Consider the following 18,205-nt stretch of genomic DNA (forward strand, 5'->3'; position numbering starts at 1 on the left):
ATATTGTAATGCTTTAACTTTTAGTCTAGATATCCATCTAATTAAATAGGGTACAGCGTCACTGTGCAGCATCACAATGCCTATTATAAACTGTATTTTTATCTATTATAAACTGTCTTTTTTTATCTATTATGAATTGTATTTCTATCTATTATAAACTGTCAGAATCCCTGGCCTAACATGACATGAGATTGACACACTTTTGTAGTTCATCAGAGAACAATTTCTCCATCATCAATAAGCTTTCTCTGGTGATATGATGACGATGCTCAGAGCCCTGGGTCTGGACACCACCCTCTGCAACTGGATCCTGGACTTCCTGATGGGCAGACCACAGGCTGTGGGGATAGGCAACAACACCTCGTCCTCACTTACTCTTAACACGGGGCCCCCCAGGGGTGTCCTCAGCCCTCTGCTGTACTCCCTGTTCACCAACGGCTGTGTGGCTAAGCACGACACCAACTCCAACATCAAGTTTGCTGATGACACCACGGTCGTAGGCCTGATAACCAACAGCGATGAGTCAGCCTATAGGGACGAGGGAAGTGAACTGGCATTGTGGTGCAAGGACAGCAACCTCTCCGTCAACGTCAGAAAAACAAAGGAGTTGATTCTTGACTTCAGGAAGCAGAGGAGGGAACATTCCCCGATCCACATCAACGGGACTGCAGTAGAGATAGTCACTAATTTCATGTCCCTCAGCATCCACATCATAGAGGACTTGACATGGACCAACAACACCACCACTCTTGTCAAGAGGGTGCAACAGCGTCTCTACTTCCTAAGGCAGCTGAAGAAATTTGACATGCCATCCCGGGTCCTCTCCAAATATTACAGTTGCACCATCGAGAGCGTCCTGACCAGTTGCATTACGTATTACCATTTAAATCACTAACCAAGTTGGCTTGGTCTGATAAAATACATCATTTACCAGGCTGTCTAAAGGTTTATCTGGCTGAATTAATAAACAATCAAGAAGACACTGTGACAGTCACTGGAAAGTAGACAGGTGCTACCGGTGGGAGCAGGTGACGCAGGTGCTGTTAGATCCTCACCAGCATCAAGGTGACAGCTTCTTTATACCACAAATAAACATTGAATAATGTATTCCTGTCCTCACACTGCCACTTACTGTGATTGAGCCAAACAGAGAATATATCAAACATATTTAACAACAGGTCTTTTTGTTTGAGGCTAGTGTGTCTGTGTCTGGTGGGTGCTACTCTAGATATTCTAATTCAGAATTTGTGTATCTATGATATCATAAAAGCATCTATCAATGTCCAGCAGCACTTTGTTAAGCAGACTAACCCATTTGTCCTGTGTCTCTCCTCTGAAGAAGAGGGCCCTGCTGTGCTGACAGCATTCAGGATGAAACTATTAACAGGTACTGGCAGACGAAAGGCTTAATGTGACACCTGTCTGTCCATCCATCCTTTCATCCTCTCCTAACCTCACCTCATAGTCAGTGGCTGTGTCTGTATGTACTGCTGTCAGAGGCTTGTGCTGTTTGCTCGCTGCTCAGCCTCCCTTCATGCCAGCGGCTGCAGAGCCAGGCTCCTCATAGCCCAAACCCAGCCCTATACTACTCTGCATCCTCTGGTCCTGTATGAGTGAGTGCCAAGGCCTTGGGTTTACCAGTGGATCACTCCATTTGATTTAGTACAGGAAGCAAGGAGATTACCTTTCAAATCCAATATGCTACATTTTATTGAATTTACCTGTACCATATTTGACATTTTAAAATATATTTTTGTTGTGTGATTTTGTTGGGATAATTTTATCTGTGCATCTCTCTGTGGGTTATTTGATATATCAGAAAGGGAAACATGAGCAGAAACCTGCTAGATCTCTCCCTTTATAAAGATCTAGGGCCAAGGCTTAAGGCCAACGCCTAGCAGATGGTGAAAGAACACCTGCACTGAGTGCTGACATCTTTATGCATTTATCCAGCACCTAAGAAATAATATGAACTGGGTGGTTTAAGCCTTGAAGGATGATTGGCTGAAAGCTATGGTATATCAGACTGTATATGACCTCTCGGGGGTGGGGGGGTTGTTGTATATGGCCAATATACCACAGCTAGGGGCTGTATCCAGGCACTCTGTGTTGCTTCATGCATAAGAACAGCCCACACCCCCTCGGACCTTATTGCTTAAATGGATGTGCAAGACTGTGAGATATTCATCACTCCAGACTACCCACTGAAGGTACTTGTAGGTCAGCTACCGTAGGATGAGACGTTCTATAGGACTTTGATGGTGTTATCAATGTCAGTTTAATTTAGCGTGTGCTGGAGACTACAGACGTGTTTACAGTAAGTTGGTGTTCTGCAGACAGTGGGTGTTATTTTGATGTACATCTTCACTAGTAGATCTTCTACTAGTGGGTCTAGTTCCAGGAGGTGGTACACTATGTGACCAAAAGTATGTGGACACTTGCTCATCAAACATCGCACTCCAAAATCATGGTCATTAATATGGAGTCGGTCCCCACCTTTGGTGCTATAACAGCCTCCACTCTGCTGGGACGGCTTTCCATTAGATGTTGGATCATTGCTGGGGGGACTTTCTTCCATTCAGCCACGAGGATTATTGAGGTCAGGGACTGATGTTGGGCGATTAGGTCTGGCTCGCAATCGGCTTTCCAATGCATCCCAAAGGTGTTCGATGGGGTTGAGGTCAGAGCTCTGTGCAGGCCAGAGAAGTTCTTCCACACCTATCTCGACAAACCATTTCTGTATGGACCTCGCTTTGTGCACGGGGGCATTGTCATGCTGAAACAGGCAAGGGCCTTCCTCAAATGGCTGCCACAAAGTTGGAAGCACAGAATCGTCTAGAATGTCATTGTATGAGTGAGTGTTGCCACCGAGGACAGACCATTTTTAAGCGCTTCAGCACTTGACGGTCCCGTTCTATGAGCTTGTGTGGCCTACCACTTCGCGGCTGAGCCGTTGTTGCTCCTAGACGTTTTCACTTCACAGCACTTACAGTTGACCGGGGAAGCTCTAGCAGAGCAGAAATGTTCAAAGGTGGCCTCCTATGACAGTGCCACTTTGAAAGTCACTGAGCTCTTCAGTAAGGCCATTCTGCTGCCAATGTTTGTCTATGGAGATTATATGGCTGTGTGCTTGATTTTATACACTTATACAACGGGTGTGGCTGAAATAATAGCCGAATCCACTAATTTGAAGGGGTGTTCACATACTTTTAAATATATGGGATATATACAAACAATAGTGTATTTATGTGTTTAACCATACTGTATTTGAGGATGTGTCTCCCATTGTATTCATTTTGGAAAACATTGAAAAATGTGTGTTGCTTGGGTGCTGAGGTGTATGTGAACGTATGTATACTATGCGTATACTATACTGTGTTTTTTCTGCATGTGTGTGGATGTGCTGCTATCTATAAATGTCTAATAAAAGTGGCCTTGTCCCTGTTTGGTAAAACACTCCCTCTCTCTCTGTGTTTGCTCAGCTCTGGACTGATAATAACTGTTAGCAGTACAATCATCACAGCTTGGCACAACCCTCTGCTAGTTTGTCCTTCATAGGGGTTAGGGATGCTTGTGCTCAGACTCATCTGTCTGGCAGTCTCAACATCATTCCTACCTCATGAGTTGTCTCTTTAATTTACCTCTCAGCTGTACAGAGCGGCTCCCTCTATCCTCTCATTGGCCTGCAAGGCACTCAGTCAAACCTCTGGATGAGTAGGATATTTTTAAAGAACCAATGAAAGAAAGGCTCAGGGCAGAAGGAATCCTTCCTGTGGTAAGCTAGATTGTGTTACGTCTGAGGGATCTACAGGGCCTCTGACTGGGCTGCTGCCCCCTCCCCCATCCCTCCGTGCATGTAGAGGCCTAACCTCCCCACAGGAAGTGCTTGTTTCCCAGCATTCAGAAATAACCAGGAGGCAGGCAGTGCTGCAACATGAGCACATTCCCTCTAGCAGGGTCTGCCAGGCTGGGGGAGTGCTCTGCTCTGCTGCTGGAATGCTGTGTGTCTCTGTCTGTGGCTCCAGATGGAAAGTGTGCTTTTGTGAAAGTTGGTCTTTTATAGGTATATGTGTTTAGTTCTTTCCCCTGGTTTTATCTCTGAGAGCTCTTGTCTTCATGTCTATTTCACCATGCTGTTGCCCTGAGGGTAGTCCATGTCAACACAGTGTTGTTGGGCTGTTCTGACATCTGACCACAACACAGTTCCACTGACAGACTAATGCTGTTTTCTTCACATCAGCAATCCCTGCTCTCAATATAATATATGCCATTTAGCGGACGCTTTTATCCAAAGCGACTTACAGTCAGTCATGTGTGCATACATTCTACGTATGGGTGGTCCCGGGAATTGAACCCACTACCCTGGCGTTACAAGCGCCATGCTCTACCAACTGAGCTACAGAAGGACCGTGTATATATAGAACTATTGCGTAATAGGAGGGAGACCGACTTTATTATCTGCAAAATCATTGGCAAATCTATAGAGAAGGAATGTTGGTGGAAACGGAGGGATGGGTCATGGGATTTCATGTAGTGTATCTGATGACATTACACAGTCATTTTAGTTAAATAACAGCTTTATTTTTCTAGGATTCATTTAGTCAATTGACTGTATGTAGTGAAGGTATCATACATGACCACAGGGAACAAATGTTTCCATATCAAGTGTATGTTGTATCTCATATGAACTATTAGGCTAGTTGGTGTGATGAGGCTGGAATAATTACGTAAAATATATAGACAAATAACCCATTGCTTTCGCTCAAGTAAATGAGTGGTTACACATTTCTGTACACATATCACTCTGTCATTTGTACATTGTAAATAGTTTTCTGTTAAAGGGGCAATCCTTAGACCTATACCTCAGTGCAGTATATCATTATACTATATATCCTAAGTCCAAAAATGTATGTAGCAACTGCAGATTGCCCTTTATGGGAACTAATCTCTGCTCGTGTTTCTTTTCTCTACACAGAGGAATGTAATGGCCACAGTCTTAATAACTTTGTAGAGGACGGAGGTACACAGCTACCTGGACACACAGAGGTGAGTCCCATGACCCCATGTTGACCTGCCTGGACACTCTCCTTTCCCTCTACATTAATGTATCCCTGCCCGAGATGACTTCCCAAGCTCTCTGTGCTGTAATGCAGCAGTGTTCTGACATGCAACGGGCAAATTAATTGAACGCTGCAACAAACAAAAAACACATCAAATTCTTTACATGATAAAGGTTAACAAAATGTTAAGGTATACTGGATTAGTAGATACAAAAAATTGCACTTATGTGCGTATTTGGCTGTAAGAAATGTATGATTATGTGTTTTGTTTCTAGTCTTCCTCCACATGCTTGATTGATCCTCATCCGTGATCAATATTCTTGATCAATAGTGAGTGTGTATTGAAAATAGGTTGTTTTGCATGCCTTTGTGTACCTTGCCTAAATTGGAAACAACTGACCTCTTTCTACTACAGTTCTCATTGTTCAGTCACAAGACCTCAGTGTCTCTCAGAGATCTCCTCTCTTTATCAGATCTCCCCAGGCAATAAGCACAAACTAAAATACTGCCTACAGAGAGAATATTACTGTGTCTGTTATGTGTCTGTGTCCGTGTTCTCTATCCAGCATTAATCTGTTGTTCAAGAACGAGGGAACTTGAACACTTTCTCTCTCACTCATATTCAAGCGTGCTTTGACACATGAAGGGGGAAGGCCATACATTTCATATTGTTCTAATATCCTTTTCACAACCTAACCCTGTTGATGATCTTTGGAGTTATATGCTGTATCCACACCCTGTTTCCTTCCTCCAGGGGAGGGGCTCTGTTTCTCTTCCCGTCCTCCAGAGCCAGGATACCTCTGTATTATAGGGACCCGCCTCTGTTTCTCTTCCCGTCCTCCAGAGCCAGGATACCTCTGTATTATAGGGACCCGCCTCTGTTTCTCTTCCCGTCCTCCAGAGCCAGGATACCTCTGTATTATAGGGACCCGCCTCTGTTTCTCTTCCCGTCCTCCAGAGCCAGGATACCTCTGTATTATAGGGACCCGCCTCTGTTTCTCTTCCCGTCCTCCAGAGCCAGGATACCTCTGTATTATAGGGACCTGCCTCTGTTTCTCTTCCCGTCCTCCAGAGCCAGGATACCTCTGTATTATAGGGACCTGCCTCTGTTTCTCTTCCCGTCCTCCAGAGCCAGGATACCTCTGTATTATAGGGACCTGCCTCTGTTTCTCTTCCCGTCCTCCAGAGCCAGGATACCTCTGTATTATAGGGACCCGCCTCTGTTTCTCTTCCCGTCCTCCAGAGCCAGGATACCTCTGTATTATAGGGATCCGCCTCTGTTTCTCTTCCCGTCCTCCAGAGCCAGGATACCTCTGTATTATAGGGACCCTCCTCTGTTTCTCTTCCCGTCCTCCAGAGCCAGGATACCTCTGTATTATAGGGACCCTCCTCTGTTTCTCTTCCCGTCCTCCAGAGCCAGGATACCTCTGTATTATAGGGACCTGCCTCTGTTTCTCTTCCCGTCCTCCAGAGCCAGGATACCTCTGTATTATAGGGACCTGCCTCTGTTTCTCTTCCCGTCCTCCAGAGCCAGGATACCTCTGTATTATAGGGACCCGCCTCTGTTTCTCTTCCCGTCCTCCAGAGCCAGGATACCTCTGTATTATAGGGACCCTCCTCTGTTTCTCTTCCCGTCCTCCAGAGCCAGGATACCTCTGTATTATAGGGACCCTCCTCTGTTTCTCTTCCCGTCCTCCAGAGCCAGGATACCTCTGTATTATAGGGACCTGCCTCTGTTTCTCTTCCCGTCCTCCAGAGCCAGGATACCTCTGTATTATAGGGATCCGCCTCTGTTTCTCTTCCCGTCCTCCAGAGCCAGGATACCTCTGTATTATAGGGACCCTCCTCTGTTTCTCTTCCCGTCCTCCAGAGCCAGGATACCTCTGTATTATAGGGACCTGCCTCTGTTTCTCTTCCCGTCCTCCAGAGCCAGGATACCTCTGTATTATAGGGACCCGCCTCTGTTTCTCTTCCCGTCCTCCAGAGCCAGGATACCTCTGTATTATAGGGATCCGCCTCTGTTTCTCTTCCCGTCCTCCAGAGCCAGGATACCTCTGTATTATAGGGACCCTCCTCTGTTTCTCTTCCCGTCCTCCAGAGCCAGGATACCTCTGTATTATAGGGACCTGCCTCTGTTTCTCTTCCCGTCCTCCAGAGCCAGGATACCTCTGTATTATAGGGACCCGCCTCTGTTTCTCTTCCCGTCCTCCAGAGCCAGGATACCTCTGTATTATAGGGACCCTCCTCTGTTTCTCTTCCCGTCCTCCAGAGCCAGGATACCTCTGTATTATAGGGACCTGCCTCTGTTTCTCTTCCCGTCCTCCAGAGCCAGGATACCTCTGTATTATAGGGACCCGCCTCTGTTTCTCTTCCCGTCCTCCAGAGCCAGGATACCTCTGTATTATGGGACCTGCCTCTGTTTCTCTTCCCGTCCTCCAGAGCCAGGATACCTCTGTATTATAGGGACCCTCCTCTGTTTCTCTTCCCGTCCTCCAGAGCCAGGATACCTCTGTATTATAGGGACCTGCCTCTGTTTCTCTTCCCGTCCTCCAGAGCCAGGATACCTCTGTATTATAGGGACCTGCCTCTGTTTCTCTTCCCGTCCTCCAGAGCCAGGATACCTCTGTATTATAGGGACCCGCCTCTGTTTTGTCACACACTAAGCTAATTGGACTGAAGCACTTTTCCTCCTAGTCACACAGTGAAACAGACCCCACACAGGCAATCCTTCTTCACAATTGAGGTTCAAAAGATGATGTAAGACCTGGAATTGGTGAACATAAATCTTAGCCAATTGGACCAAGAAAAGCCATTTTCCTCCACTCCAGGTCCAAGGCTGTGTCTAAGGTGTTTTCCCTCTGTCGTCCTGACTGCAGAGCATAGCACTGTAAATACTTCGCTGTACCCCTCAGGTGGAATAAAACCAGGAGTAAACAAACCTAGTTGAGAAACAGCCTTTAACCCACTGCATATACAATCTCCTGAATTTCACAAACATTTTACTTTTTGACAAGGGTGCTTTCTCCTGCACATACTTAATATGCTTATAAATAAACTGACGTGTGGAGTGTTGAACTGAGAAACTGGACCCTGGCAAACTGGAGTGTGGAGCATTGTGATTGAAGAGTATTGTCTGTGCCAGGTTTGGGGCTTGAATCAAGAAGTGGCTGTATACTGGTCTGGGATGATCTGAGAATATCAAGATTTAACATTATTATAAGGTTTAACGTTATTATAAAAACCAAAAGGTTAATTTCAGGCACTAGTGCAGTATGTACCACTTTGCTTGCCATAGTTGAGGGCTACGTTTAGCATAATGATAGGCATGCCTTCACTGGAAAATGTCCAGGATCCACTGCCTCCTAACTCCTATTCAAGTTACATAAGACAAACCACACAAAAGAAAGTCCACACTCATTACAAAATAAATGTGCTTATTTCATTTCGGGTGTGTCCTAAACGATATACTAAACTACGACCATGTACTTTTAATGTGCATTTAACATGCATCGTCACATTCAGTAAACAGATGTTCTCTGTTCATAGGAGGAGGAGAGCAATAGTTTGTGTGGGTTAGTGTTCTGACACTCTTCTCTGTCTGCCCTCCAGACGGACAGACTACAGCAGAACAAAGACACCGTGTTCTTCAGGGACGGGGTTCGCAGGATTGACTTCATACTGTCGTACCTAGATGACAAGGATGGAGAGAAGAAGCAGGTGGGCAGCATAACGCACCATCATCAACACAGAGACAGAGAGCATTGTGTGGTTACAGAGAGACACATGGCAGTTTATCAACACGGACATGACAGCACAGAGCATTAACCATGGAGTGGTCAGGTTTGCTTTGAGCCTGAACGACTTCAATAAGAACACAGCTATTTTAGTTTTCCGTTGCAATACCTTTTGTCACAGTAAAGACGGTGTCTGGGGTCAACTGACCACGTGACCATGACTCATAATCAGCCTGAATCAGGGCGGTAAGAGGAGAAGGTGGCTAAAAGGAAGTGGCTGACAAGTTCCCAGTGGTTGAAACTTTGTTGTTGGGGTAATTGCATCACCTCTTTCTTGACCGATAAGCAAAGATTTCATGCCATAGACAGACCAAATTTCATTATTACAAGGCCCTCTAGCTTCTGATTTTTGGACTTTGAGAATGCCGCAGTCTTTCAACAGAGCTTCTACAAGAACAAAATGGATCCTCCCAAGGAAAGAATCTGAGAATGAATGGGGAAGTTAGAATCCAAGGAAGGATAAAGTGATAGCAGAGATGATAGAGGGGGAGATACAAGGATAAATGCTTTTCTGCCCTGATCCTTGCTCTTGCGTAAAGTGCATGTGTGTCTGTCTCTGTATTTGTACAGGAGAGGAGGAGGGAGTTTGAGGCCAACCTTAAGAAGGCTGGACTGGAGCTTGAGACTGAGGACAAATCGGTGAGTTACCCATCTGTGGCACGCTGTCGTCCTCTAGTGGTCATCATGCAGCAGCACATCACATTACTGCAAGGTGGGGCATATCTCAGCAGAGCTTTCTTAAAGGGGAATTTCACTCCACAGTCTTCTTTCCTCAGTGGTAGAAGGGTTTTTAACATATACTGAGTGTACAAAACTTTAGGAACACCTGCTCTTTCCACAATATAGACTGACCAGGTGAATCCAGGTGAAAGCTTACCTTATATGATTCCTTCAACCAGTGTAGATGGAGGCGACAGGTTAAAGAAGGATATTTAAGCCTTGAGACAATTGAGACGTGGATTGTGTATATGTGCCATTCAGAGGGTGAACAGGCAAGATGAAAGATTGAAGTGCCTTTGAACAGGGTATGGTAGTACATGCCAGGCGCACAGGTTGGTGTGTGTCAAGAACTGCAACGTATCTGGGGTTTTCACGCTCAACAGTTTCAAATCAAATTTTATTTGTCACATACACATGGTTAGCAGATGTTAATGCGAGTGTAGCGAAATGCTTGTGCTTCTAGTTCCGACAATGCAGTAATAACCAACAAGTAATCTAACCTAACAATTCCCAAACTACTACCTTATACACACAAGTGTAAAGGGATAAAGAATATGTACATAAAGATATATGAATGAGTGATGGTACAGAGCGGCATAGGCAAGATGCATAGATTGTATCAAGTACAGTATATACATATGAGATGAGTAATGTGGGGTATGTAAACAAAGTGGCATAGTTTAAAGTGGCTAGTGATACATGTATTACATAAAGATGCAGTAGATGATCTAGAGTACAGTATATACATATACATATGAGATGAGTAATGTAGGGTATGTAAACATTATATTAAGTAGCATTGTTTAAGTGGCTAGTGATATATTTTTACATCAATGTCCATTATTAAAGTGGCTGGAGTTGAGTTGGTGTGTTGGAAGCAGCCACTCAATGTTAGTGGTGGCTGTTTAACAGTCTGATGGTTTCCTGTGTGTATCAAGAATGTTCCACCACCCGAAGGACATCCAGCCAACTTGACACAACTGTGGGAAGCATTTGCGTCACCTTGTTGTCCATGCCCCGATGAATTGAGGCTGTTCTGAAATTAACTCAATATTAGGAAGCTGTTCCTAATATTTTGTACAGTGTTTGTTTCTATGTTTTCTTTACAAACTTTTAGGTGAAAATGTGTACTATATTCAAATGGATTTTTTAAAATATCATAAATGTACTCTATTTTAAATGATTCCTCTGTTTTTGTGCTTAAATTGTATGGTCAGTCAAATTGCCTCGCTCTGTCCTCTCTCAACTCTTTCCTCTTAGGACTCGGATGATCTGAAAACATACTTCCTGAAGATCCACGCCCCATGGGAGGTGTTGGCCACCTACGCTGACGTGCTGAAGATCAAGGTTCCCTTTAAGGAAAGCGACATCCCCCACGGACAGGACGTTCCACTGGAGTGGCTCTCCCGACCGTTCCGCCTGCCAGAGAAGGTGATGCGCCCACAGCCTGACTACTTCACCTCTCCATTTGATAAGGACAAGATAGACTTCTTCCTCATCAAAAACCAAGACACCTTCTTCCCCCCCTCCACACGCAACAGAATAGTGAGTACAGAATCTTAACACAGAATCCAGAGAGACGCGCGCGCACACACACACACACACACACACACACACACACACACACACACACACACACACACACACACACACACACACACACACACACACACAGATCTAATGTCCCTTCCTGTCAGGTGTACTACATCCTGTCTCGCTGTCCGTACCATAAAGAGGACCGCAAGGAGACAGACAAGAAAGGTATCAAGCGGTTGCTGAACAACGGGACCTACACCTCAGCCTTCCCACTTCATGATGTAAGAATCATGTGACGCCCCACCTACATCACATCAACATACTCACAGTAGATTTCATGTGAAGATTATTTCTAAACTAGAGCTGATTATTCTCCTGTCCTCTATGCTGTCAGTGTCGATACTGGGAGAGGAACACAAATGAGCAGTGTGAGAGCGAACGCTACCACCTCTATAAGAATTGGGCTAGGTTCCTCTGTTTCTACAAGGAGCAGCCCCTCAACCTCATCAGGTAAGATAAAATCGGCTGGACATCGGTTACATTTCCCCCATGCATGGACACAAAGATCTACGTCTATAACGCGGGGAGGGAGGGAGGGAGGGAAGTGGGCGAACTCAGTCCGGCGTTAAACTTACAAGTTGGAATAGTAGAATGCACAAGGTGCAATTTCGAAATTGGGTAGTTCATCATCAGTTCCTCTTGTCAGTCATTGTATATTTATTTTTTTATTTTTATTTTACCTTTATTTAACCAGGCAAGTCAGTTAAGAACAAATTCTTATTTTCAATGACGGCCTAGGAACAGTGGGTTAACTGCCTTGTTCAGGGGGCAGAACGACAGATTTGTACCTTGTCAGCTCAGGGGTTTGAACTCGCAACCTTCCGGTTACTAGTCCAACGCTCTAACCTAGGCTACCCTGCCGCCCCATCTTAGAGAGATATTTATAACTTGTCAGAAATGTCAGCTAACGTTTTTTTACTTAGGTTTTTTTAGACCATAGATATTGTTGTAACAATTTGTCACTCAAATGTCACATGAATACACATTAGAAATGACAAAATGTCTAGAATTGCATGAAAATGTGCTTTAAACCTGCAACATTCACTCCACCAACAAGAGCGGTGTGAACAGGTTGTGTCATCAACAGGTTGTGCCCATAGAAATAGACGTGTTGTGCACATGGGGGTCGACCCCTGATCTATAACACCATGCAAATACTAAGTGTCCCTACTCCCTAATGCCAAATAAGTTGAATTATGTCTGTGTTGTTAACAGGAAGTATTATGGGGAGAAGATTGGGATCTACTTTGCCTGGCTGGGCTTCTACACAGAGATGTTGTTCTTTGCTGCGGTCATGGGCGTCATATGTTTTACCTATGGTGTGCTAAGCTACGATGACAATTTAACAAGGTTAGTACCACCAGGGGGCAGAAAGGTGCCTTATTTGAAAAATAGGAAAACAGTTAATTGTCTGCATTTAAACAGGCAGCCCAATTCTAATATTTCGCCCAATTATTGGCAGATGATCAATCAATCAATCAAATGTATTTATAAAGCCCTTTTTACATCAGCCGATGTCACAAAGTGATGTACAGAAACCCAGTCTAAAGCCCCAAACAGCAAGCAATGCAGATGTAGAAGCACGGTAGCTAGGAAAAACTCCCTAGAAAGGCCAGAACCTAGGAAGAAACCTAGAGAAGAACCAGGCTCTGAGTGGTGGCCAGTCCTCTTCTGGCTGTGCCGGGTGGAGATTATAACAGAACATGGCCAATATGTTCAAAAGTTCATAGATGACCAGCAGGGTCAAATAATAATAATCACAGTGGTTGTAGAGGTTGCAACAGGTCAGCACCTCAGGAGTAAATGTCAGTTGGCTTTTCATAGCCGATCATTCAGAGTTAGAGACAGCAGGTGCGGCAGAGAGAGAGTCCAAAACAGCAGGTCCGGGACAAGGTAGCACGTCCAGTGAACAAGTCAGGGTTCCATAGCCGCAGGTAGAACAGTTGAAACTGGAGCAGCAGCACGGCCAGGTGGACTGGGGACAGCAAGGAGTCATCCGGTCAGGTAGTCCTGAGGCATGGTCCTAGGGCTGAGGTCCTCCGAGAGAAGAGAGAGAGAATCAGAGGAAGCATACTTAAATTCACACAGGACACCGGATAAGACAGAAGAAATACTCCAGATATAACAGACTGACCCTAGCCCCCCGACACATAAACCTTCGCAGCATAAATACTGGAGGCTAAGACAGGAGGGGTCGGGAGACACTGTGGCCCTGTCCGACGATACCCCCGGACAGGGCCAACAGGCAGGATATAACCCCACCCACTTTGCCAAAGCACAGCCCCCACACCACTAGAGGGATATCTTCAACCAGCAACCTATTACCCTGAGACAAAGCCGAGTATAGCCCACGAAGATCTCCACCACGGCACAAACCCGAGGGGGGCGTCAACCCAGACAGGAAGATCACGTCAGGGACTCAACCCACTCGACGCACCCCTCCTAGGGACATCATGGAAGAGCACCAGTAAGCCAGTGACTCAGCCCCAGTAATAGGGTTAGAGGCAGAGAATCCCAGTGGAGAGAGGGGTACCGGGCAGGCAGAGACAATAAGGGCGGTTCGTCGCTCCAGTGCCTTTCCGTTCACCTTCACACTCCTGGGCCAGACTACACTCAATCATAGGACCTACTGAAGAGATTAGTCTTCAATAAAGACTTAAAGGTCGAGACCGAGTCTGCGTCTCTCACATGGATAGGCAGACCATTCCATAAAAATGGAGCTCTATAGGAGAAAGCCCTGCCTCCAGCTGCTTGCTTAGAAATTCTAGGGACAGTAAGGAGGCCTGCATCTTGTGACAATAGCGTATGTTCGGCAGGACCAAATCGGAAAGATGGGTAGGAGCAAGCCCATGTAATGCTTTGTAGGTTAGCAGTAACACCTTGAAATTCAGCCCTAGCCTTAACAGGAAGCAAGTGTAGAGAGGCTAGCACTGGAGTAATATGATCAAATGTTTTGATTCTAGTCAAGATTCTCGCAGCCGTGTTTAGCACTAACTGAAGTTTATTTAGTGCTTTATCCGGGTAGCCGGAAAGTAGAGCATTGCAGTAGTCTAATCTAGAAGTGACAAGCATGGATACATTTTTCTGCATCATTTTAGGATAGAAAGTTTCTGATTTTTGCAATGTTACGAAGATGAAAAAGCTGCCCTCAAAATATTCTTGATATGTTCGTCAAAAGAGAGATCAGGGTCCAGAGTAACACCGAGGTCCTTCACAGTTTTGTTTGAGACGACTGGACAACCATCAAGATTAATTGTCAGATTCAACAGAAGATCTCTTTGTTTCTTGGGACCTAGAACAAGCCTCTCTATTTTGTCCTAGTTTAAAAAGTACAAAAGTTTTTTAAAAAGTAACAACAACTAAGATCTGATCTCAATGTTCAAAATACAAATTATTGGGCTGCCTGTTTAAACACAGCCTTTGAATCATGCCCAAGTAGGCTCTCATACACACACACACCTAATGGTGTGTATTCAGTATATTAATAATAATTGTGTAAAAAAAAACATCATTGTTGTTGCACATCCAACAGGACACTAAATCACGCAACTCTATCAGTCTATACAGGACATGTAAAGTCACGTCATATCAAATGTATTAATGTTCTTTCCCACTTTCTATTCCTCCTATTTATCTCTCCCACAGTAAGGAGATCTGTGACCCCAGCATTGGAGGGAGTACTGTGATGTGTCCGCTGTGTGATAAGAAGTGTAGTTACTGGAAGCTCAACTCCACGTGCCTCTCATCCTGGGTAAGGGAACATACACATTTTATTCTGTCATTCAGTCACAATGTAATCTTTCCTCAAATGGCTAATCATAATCTCTTGATGATTGGCCATTACATCGAATTATTGATGGCTCTTCACACTTAAAAAAATAATGGCTGTGTAAATATTCTGCGTGCTTAGCTTATTGTTTAAACCAGACTGTCAATCAAAGCCAGTGAAATCTTCCATGCTGAGTGTGCAGTATGTCATATTGCTGTGGCCAAAGCACAGCATGTCATTTCCTCTGGGTGGTTAGGAGCTCATCCTGTCTCATGTCCCTCCTCCAGCAATCCCATCTGTTTGATAACGAGGGGACCGTGTTCTTTGCCATGTTTATGGGGATCTGGGGTAAGTGTCTGTCCACTCTGTTGTTACTGTATTAACCTGTTGGAGAATTACAGTACATCCCCTGTGAGGGAGACAGACGGTTACTGTTAGAGTGTAATGACCCTGTCGGTTCTGCAGTGACTCTGTTCCTGGAGTTCTGGAAGCGGCGCCAGGCCCAGTTGGAGTATGAGTGGGACCTGGTGGATTTCGAGGAGGAGCAGCAGCAGCTCCAGATCCGCCCGGAGTTTGAGACCAAGTGCACTGACCAGAGACTCAACCGGATCACCCAGGTACGGGCTGCCAGCTGGTTATTACACACTACTTGTAATACTGTGCAAATTCTAAAGTATTCAATTTAAACTACTGACTAGGCTTTCCATGATTTGTTATTGTGCAGGAAATGGAGCCATACCTACCCCTGCCCAAAAAGTGTGGTCGCTTTTGTCTCTCCGGGGTTACTGTTCTGTTCTGGGTAAGCCAACATACTACACCAACTCTGTGTGTCTGCAAGAATTTGTTTGCCAGTGTGCAGTATACTGTATGTGCGCTGTATGTGTGCACTGTAACATGTGGATTTTGTATTCTCCACAGATGCTTCTGATTGTGGCCTGTATCACTGGGGTGATAGTCTACAGGCTGGCTGTGTATGCAGCCTTCGCCAGCATCATGAAGGACAGCCCCACTAAGAAGATCCATCTGGTGGGCTCTCTCATCACCCCGCAGCTCGCTACCTCTGTCACCGCCTCCTTTATCAACTTTGTCATCATTATGATCCTTAACTTCTTCTATGAGCGAGTGGCCATCTGGATCACAGATATGGGTGAGGAGGAGTAGCTCGCTATCATGACGATTTTCTCAGGAGGAGCAGGAAATGCAGGGGGATGGAACACTGATGGCATATCAAGTTAAAGTGATGTTTTCCCCAGGTCACATTAAATATATATTTCCTACTCATGTATTTTTTCAAACATTTTTTCTCCTAAAGATTCACTCATACCTCAGCAGTACTTTGCACCCATTAGTTTAGGTAGCTGGTGTGCCTTGAATGGCTTTGACCTCCAACTACTTGCTCCAACAGAAATTCCCAAGACACATCTGGAGTATGAAAACAAGTTGACAATGAAGATGTTCCTCTTCCAGTTTGTCAACTACTATTCTTCATGTTTCTACGTGGCCTTCTTCAAGGGCAAGTTTGTGGGTTACCCAGGCAACTACACGTACATGTTTGGCAAATACAGCAGGCTGAGGAACGAGGAGGTGAGCTTTGTCACACACCATCTACACTATATGAACATATTCTACTATATGAAACTCACACCTTTTGAAGAATAAGCTACAGTATTTATGTTTTGATCTCAAACCTAACTGTTAAACACCCACTGCAATTTGTCCCAGTGTGACCCAGGAGGCTGTCTGATTGAGCTGACCACCCAGCTGGTGATTGTCATGACAGGGAAGCAGGTGTGTGGGAACATCCAGGAGGCCCTACTGCCGTGAGTTTCACTGACCTCTGACCTACTTCTGATAGACTGCGAAATGTACCTCGATGACCTTTCAGTTGCATATCTACTCCACCATGGGGTGTGAACCAGCTTGAACTTGTTAAAGATGTCTGACATTCAGTATGTAATTTGTACACATGCCCTCCTCAGAGTTCAGTATTCTCTTGATCTATATTATATCCTGTCAGGCTGCTGAGGAACTGGTGGTGCAGCAGGAAGGCCCGGAAAGACCAGTACAGCCGCTGGGAGCAGGACCACGACCTGCAGAACTTCAGCCAGTTGGGCCTGTTCTATGAGTACCTGGAGATGGGTAAGGAGGCCCTTAACCCACTTCACTCTCTTCCCACATAGACAGGAGACGGTGTAGGGCTGTTCATCAACATTCTCTCTCTCTCTCTCTCTCTCTCTCTCTCTCTCTCTCTCTCTCTCTCTCTCTCTCTCTCTCTCTCTCTGCAGTAATCCAGTTTGGCTTCATCACTCTGTTTGTGGCCTCTTTCCCCCTGGCCCCCCTGCTGGCCCTCTGTAACAACATCCTGGAGGTCAGAGTGGACTCCTGGAAGTTCACCACCCAGTTCCGCCGGCCTGTGGCAGCCAAGGCCCACAACATCGGAGCATGGCAGGAGATCCTCAATGTGGTGGCCATCTTGTCCGTTGTCACCAATGTGAGTAGGATTAAATGTTATTAATCTGTAGCCACATTGTTGTTATCAAGTGTTCAAATCTGTCTTTATTGTTAAACAGCCCCATTTTATAATTCATATATACTGTATAATCAAAATACAATAATTCAATAGTTCAATGTGTCTCGGATCCCCTCTCACACTCTCTCATCTCCCCAGGCATTCATCATGGCCTTTACTTCAGACATGATCCCCCGCCTGGTCTACCTGTATGCCTACCACCCTGGCTCTGAAGCCACCATGAGTGGCTACATCAACAACAGCCTGTCAGTGTATGACATCTCCCAGATCCCTCTCCTCAGTACGCCCGAGGAGGGGGCGATTCCTGCCTGGTTCAACAGCTCCTTCATCACCACCTGCAGGTAGGAAGCGACTGCAATGCCAGGCCACTCACTTGCACATTTAAATACCCTTTGTCTTGACTTCACTTGAAGTCTTGACTATGAAGCTGTGATTTGTATTAATCCAGATGTTTACAGAGGACAGACAGGTCAATACTTGGGGTTTAGCACGATTGTATGTATTTGGTGTGTCTTGACATATTGTCTCAGGTACCGTGACTACCGCTACCCTCCAGGCCACCAGAGGCAGTACTCCCACACTATGCAATTCTGGCACATCCTGGCAGCCAAACTGGCCTTCATCATTATCATGGAGGTAAGCCATCCAAAATATGTGTATGGAACACAGCACATCTCTCCACTCTAAACCGGCAGGTGCCTCTCTCCATTATATACAGTATTCAGCAGAGCCCAAT

General features: G+C 45.3%; 1 protein-coding gene across 2 annotated transcripts in view; it reads left to right on the forward strand.

Annotated features, from left to right (window-relative positions):
• LOC118393964 (anoctamin-5-like) overlaps positions 1-18,205 on the forward strand; it is a 28,059-nt gene that overhangs the window by 5,854 nt on the left and 4,000 nt on the right. Inside the window, exons 2-20 of one of the 2 annotated variants that reach the window (XM_035787217.2) lie at positions 1,340-1,387; positions 4,976-5,046; positions 8,670-8,777; positions 9,425-9,493; positions 10,835-11,119; positions 11,272-11,391; positions 11,505-11,620; positions 12,386-12,520; positions 14,816-14,921; positions 15,227-15,287; positions 15,405-15,556; positions 15,664-15,738; positions 15,858-16,086; positions 16,345-16,523; positions 16,662-16,759; positions 16,957-17,078; positions 17,225-17,430; positions 17,608-17,810; positions 18,000-18,105. In XM_035787217.2, the coding sequence (XP_035643110.2) occupies positions 1,340-1,387; positions 4,976-5,046; positions 8,670-8,777; positions 9,425-9,493; positions 10,835-11,119; positions 11,272-11,391; positions 11,505-11,620; positions 12,386-12,520; positions 14,816-14,921; positions 15,227-15,287; positions 15,405-15,556; positions 15,664-15,738; positions 15,858-16,086; positions 16,345-16,523; positions 16,662-16,759; positions 16,957-17,078; positions 17,225-17,430; positions 17,608-17,810; positions 18,000-18,105 (2,489 nt within the window). The remainder of the gene's footprint in view (positions 1-1,339; positions 1,388-4,975; positions 5,047-8,669; positions 8,778-9,424; positions 9,494-10,834; positions 11,120-11,271; positions 11,392-11,504; positions 11,621-12,385; positions 12,521-14,815; positions 14,922-15,226; positions 15,288-15,404; positions 15,557-15,663; positions 15,739-15,857; positions 16,087-16,344; positions 16,524-16,661; positions 16,760-16,956; positions 17,079-17,224; positions 17,431-17,607; positions 17,811-17,999; positions 18,106-18,205) is intronic. The other variant, XM_035787219.2, reaches the window with a different exon arrangement.

Source organism: Oncorhynchus keta, chromosome 14, assembly GCF_023373465.1.
Source record: "Oncorhynchus keta strain PuntledgeMale-10-30-2019 chromosome 14, Oket_V2, whole genome shotgun sequence".
NCBI lineage: Eukaryota > Metazoa > Chordata > Actinopteri > Salmoniformes > Salmonidae > Oncorhynchus > Oncorhynchus keta.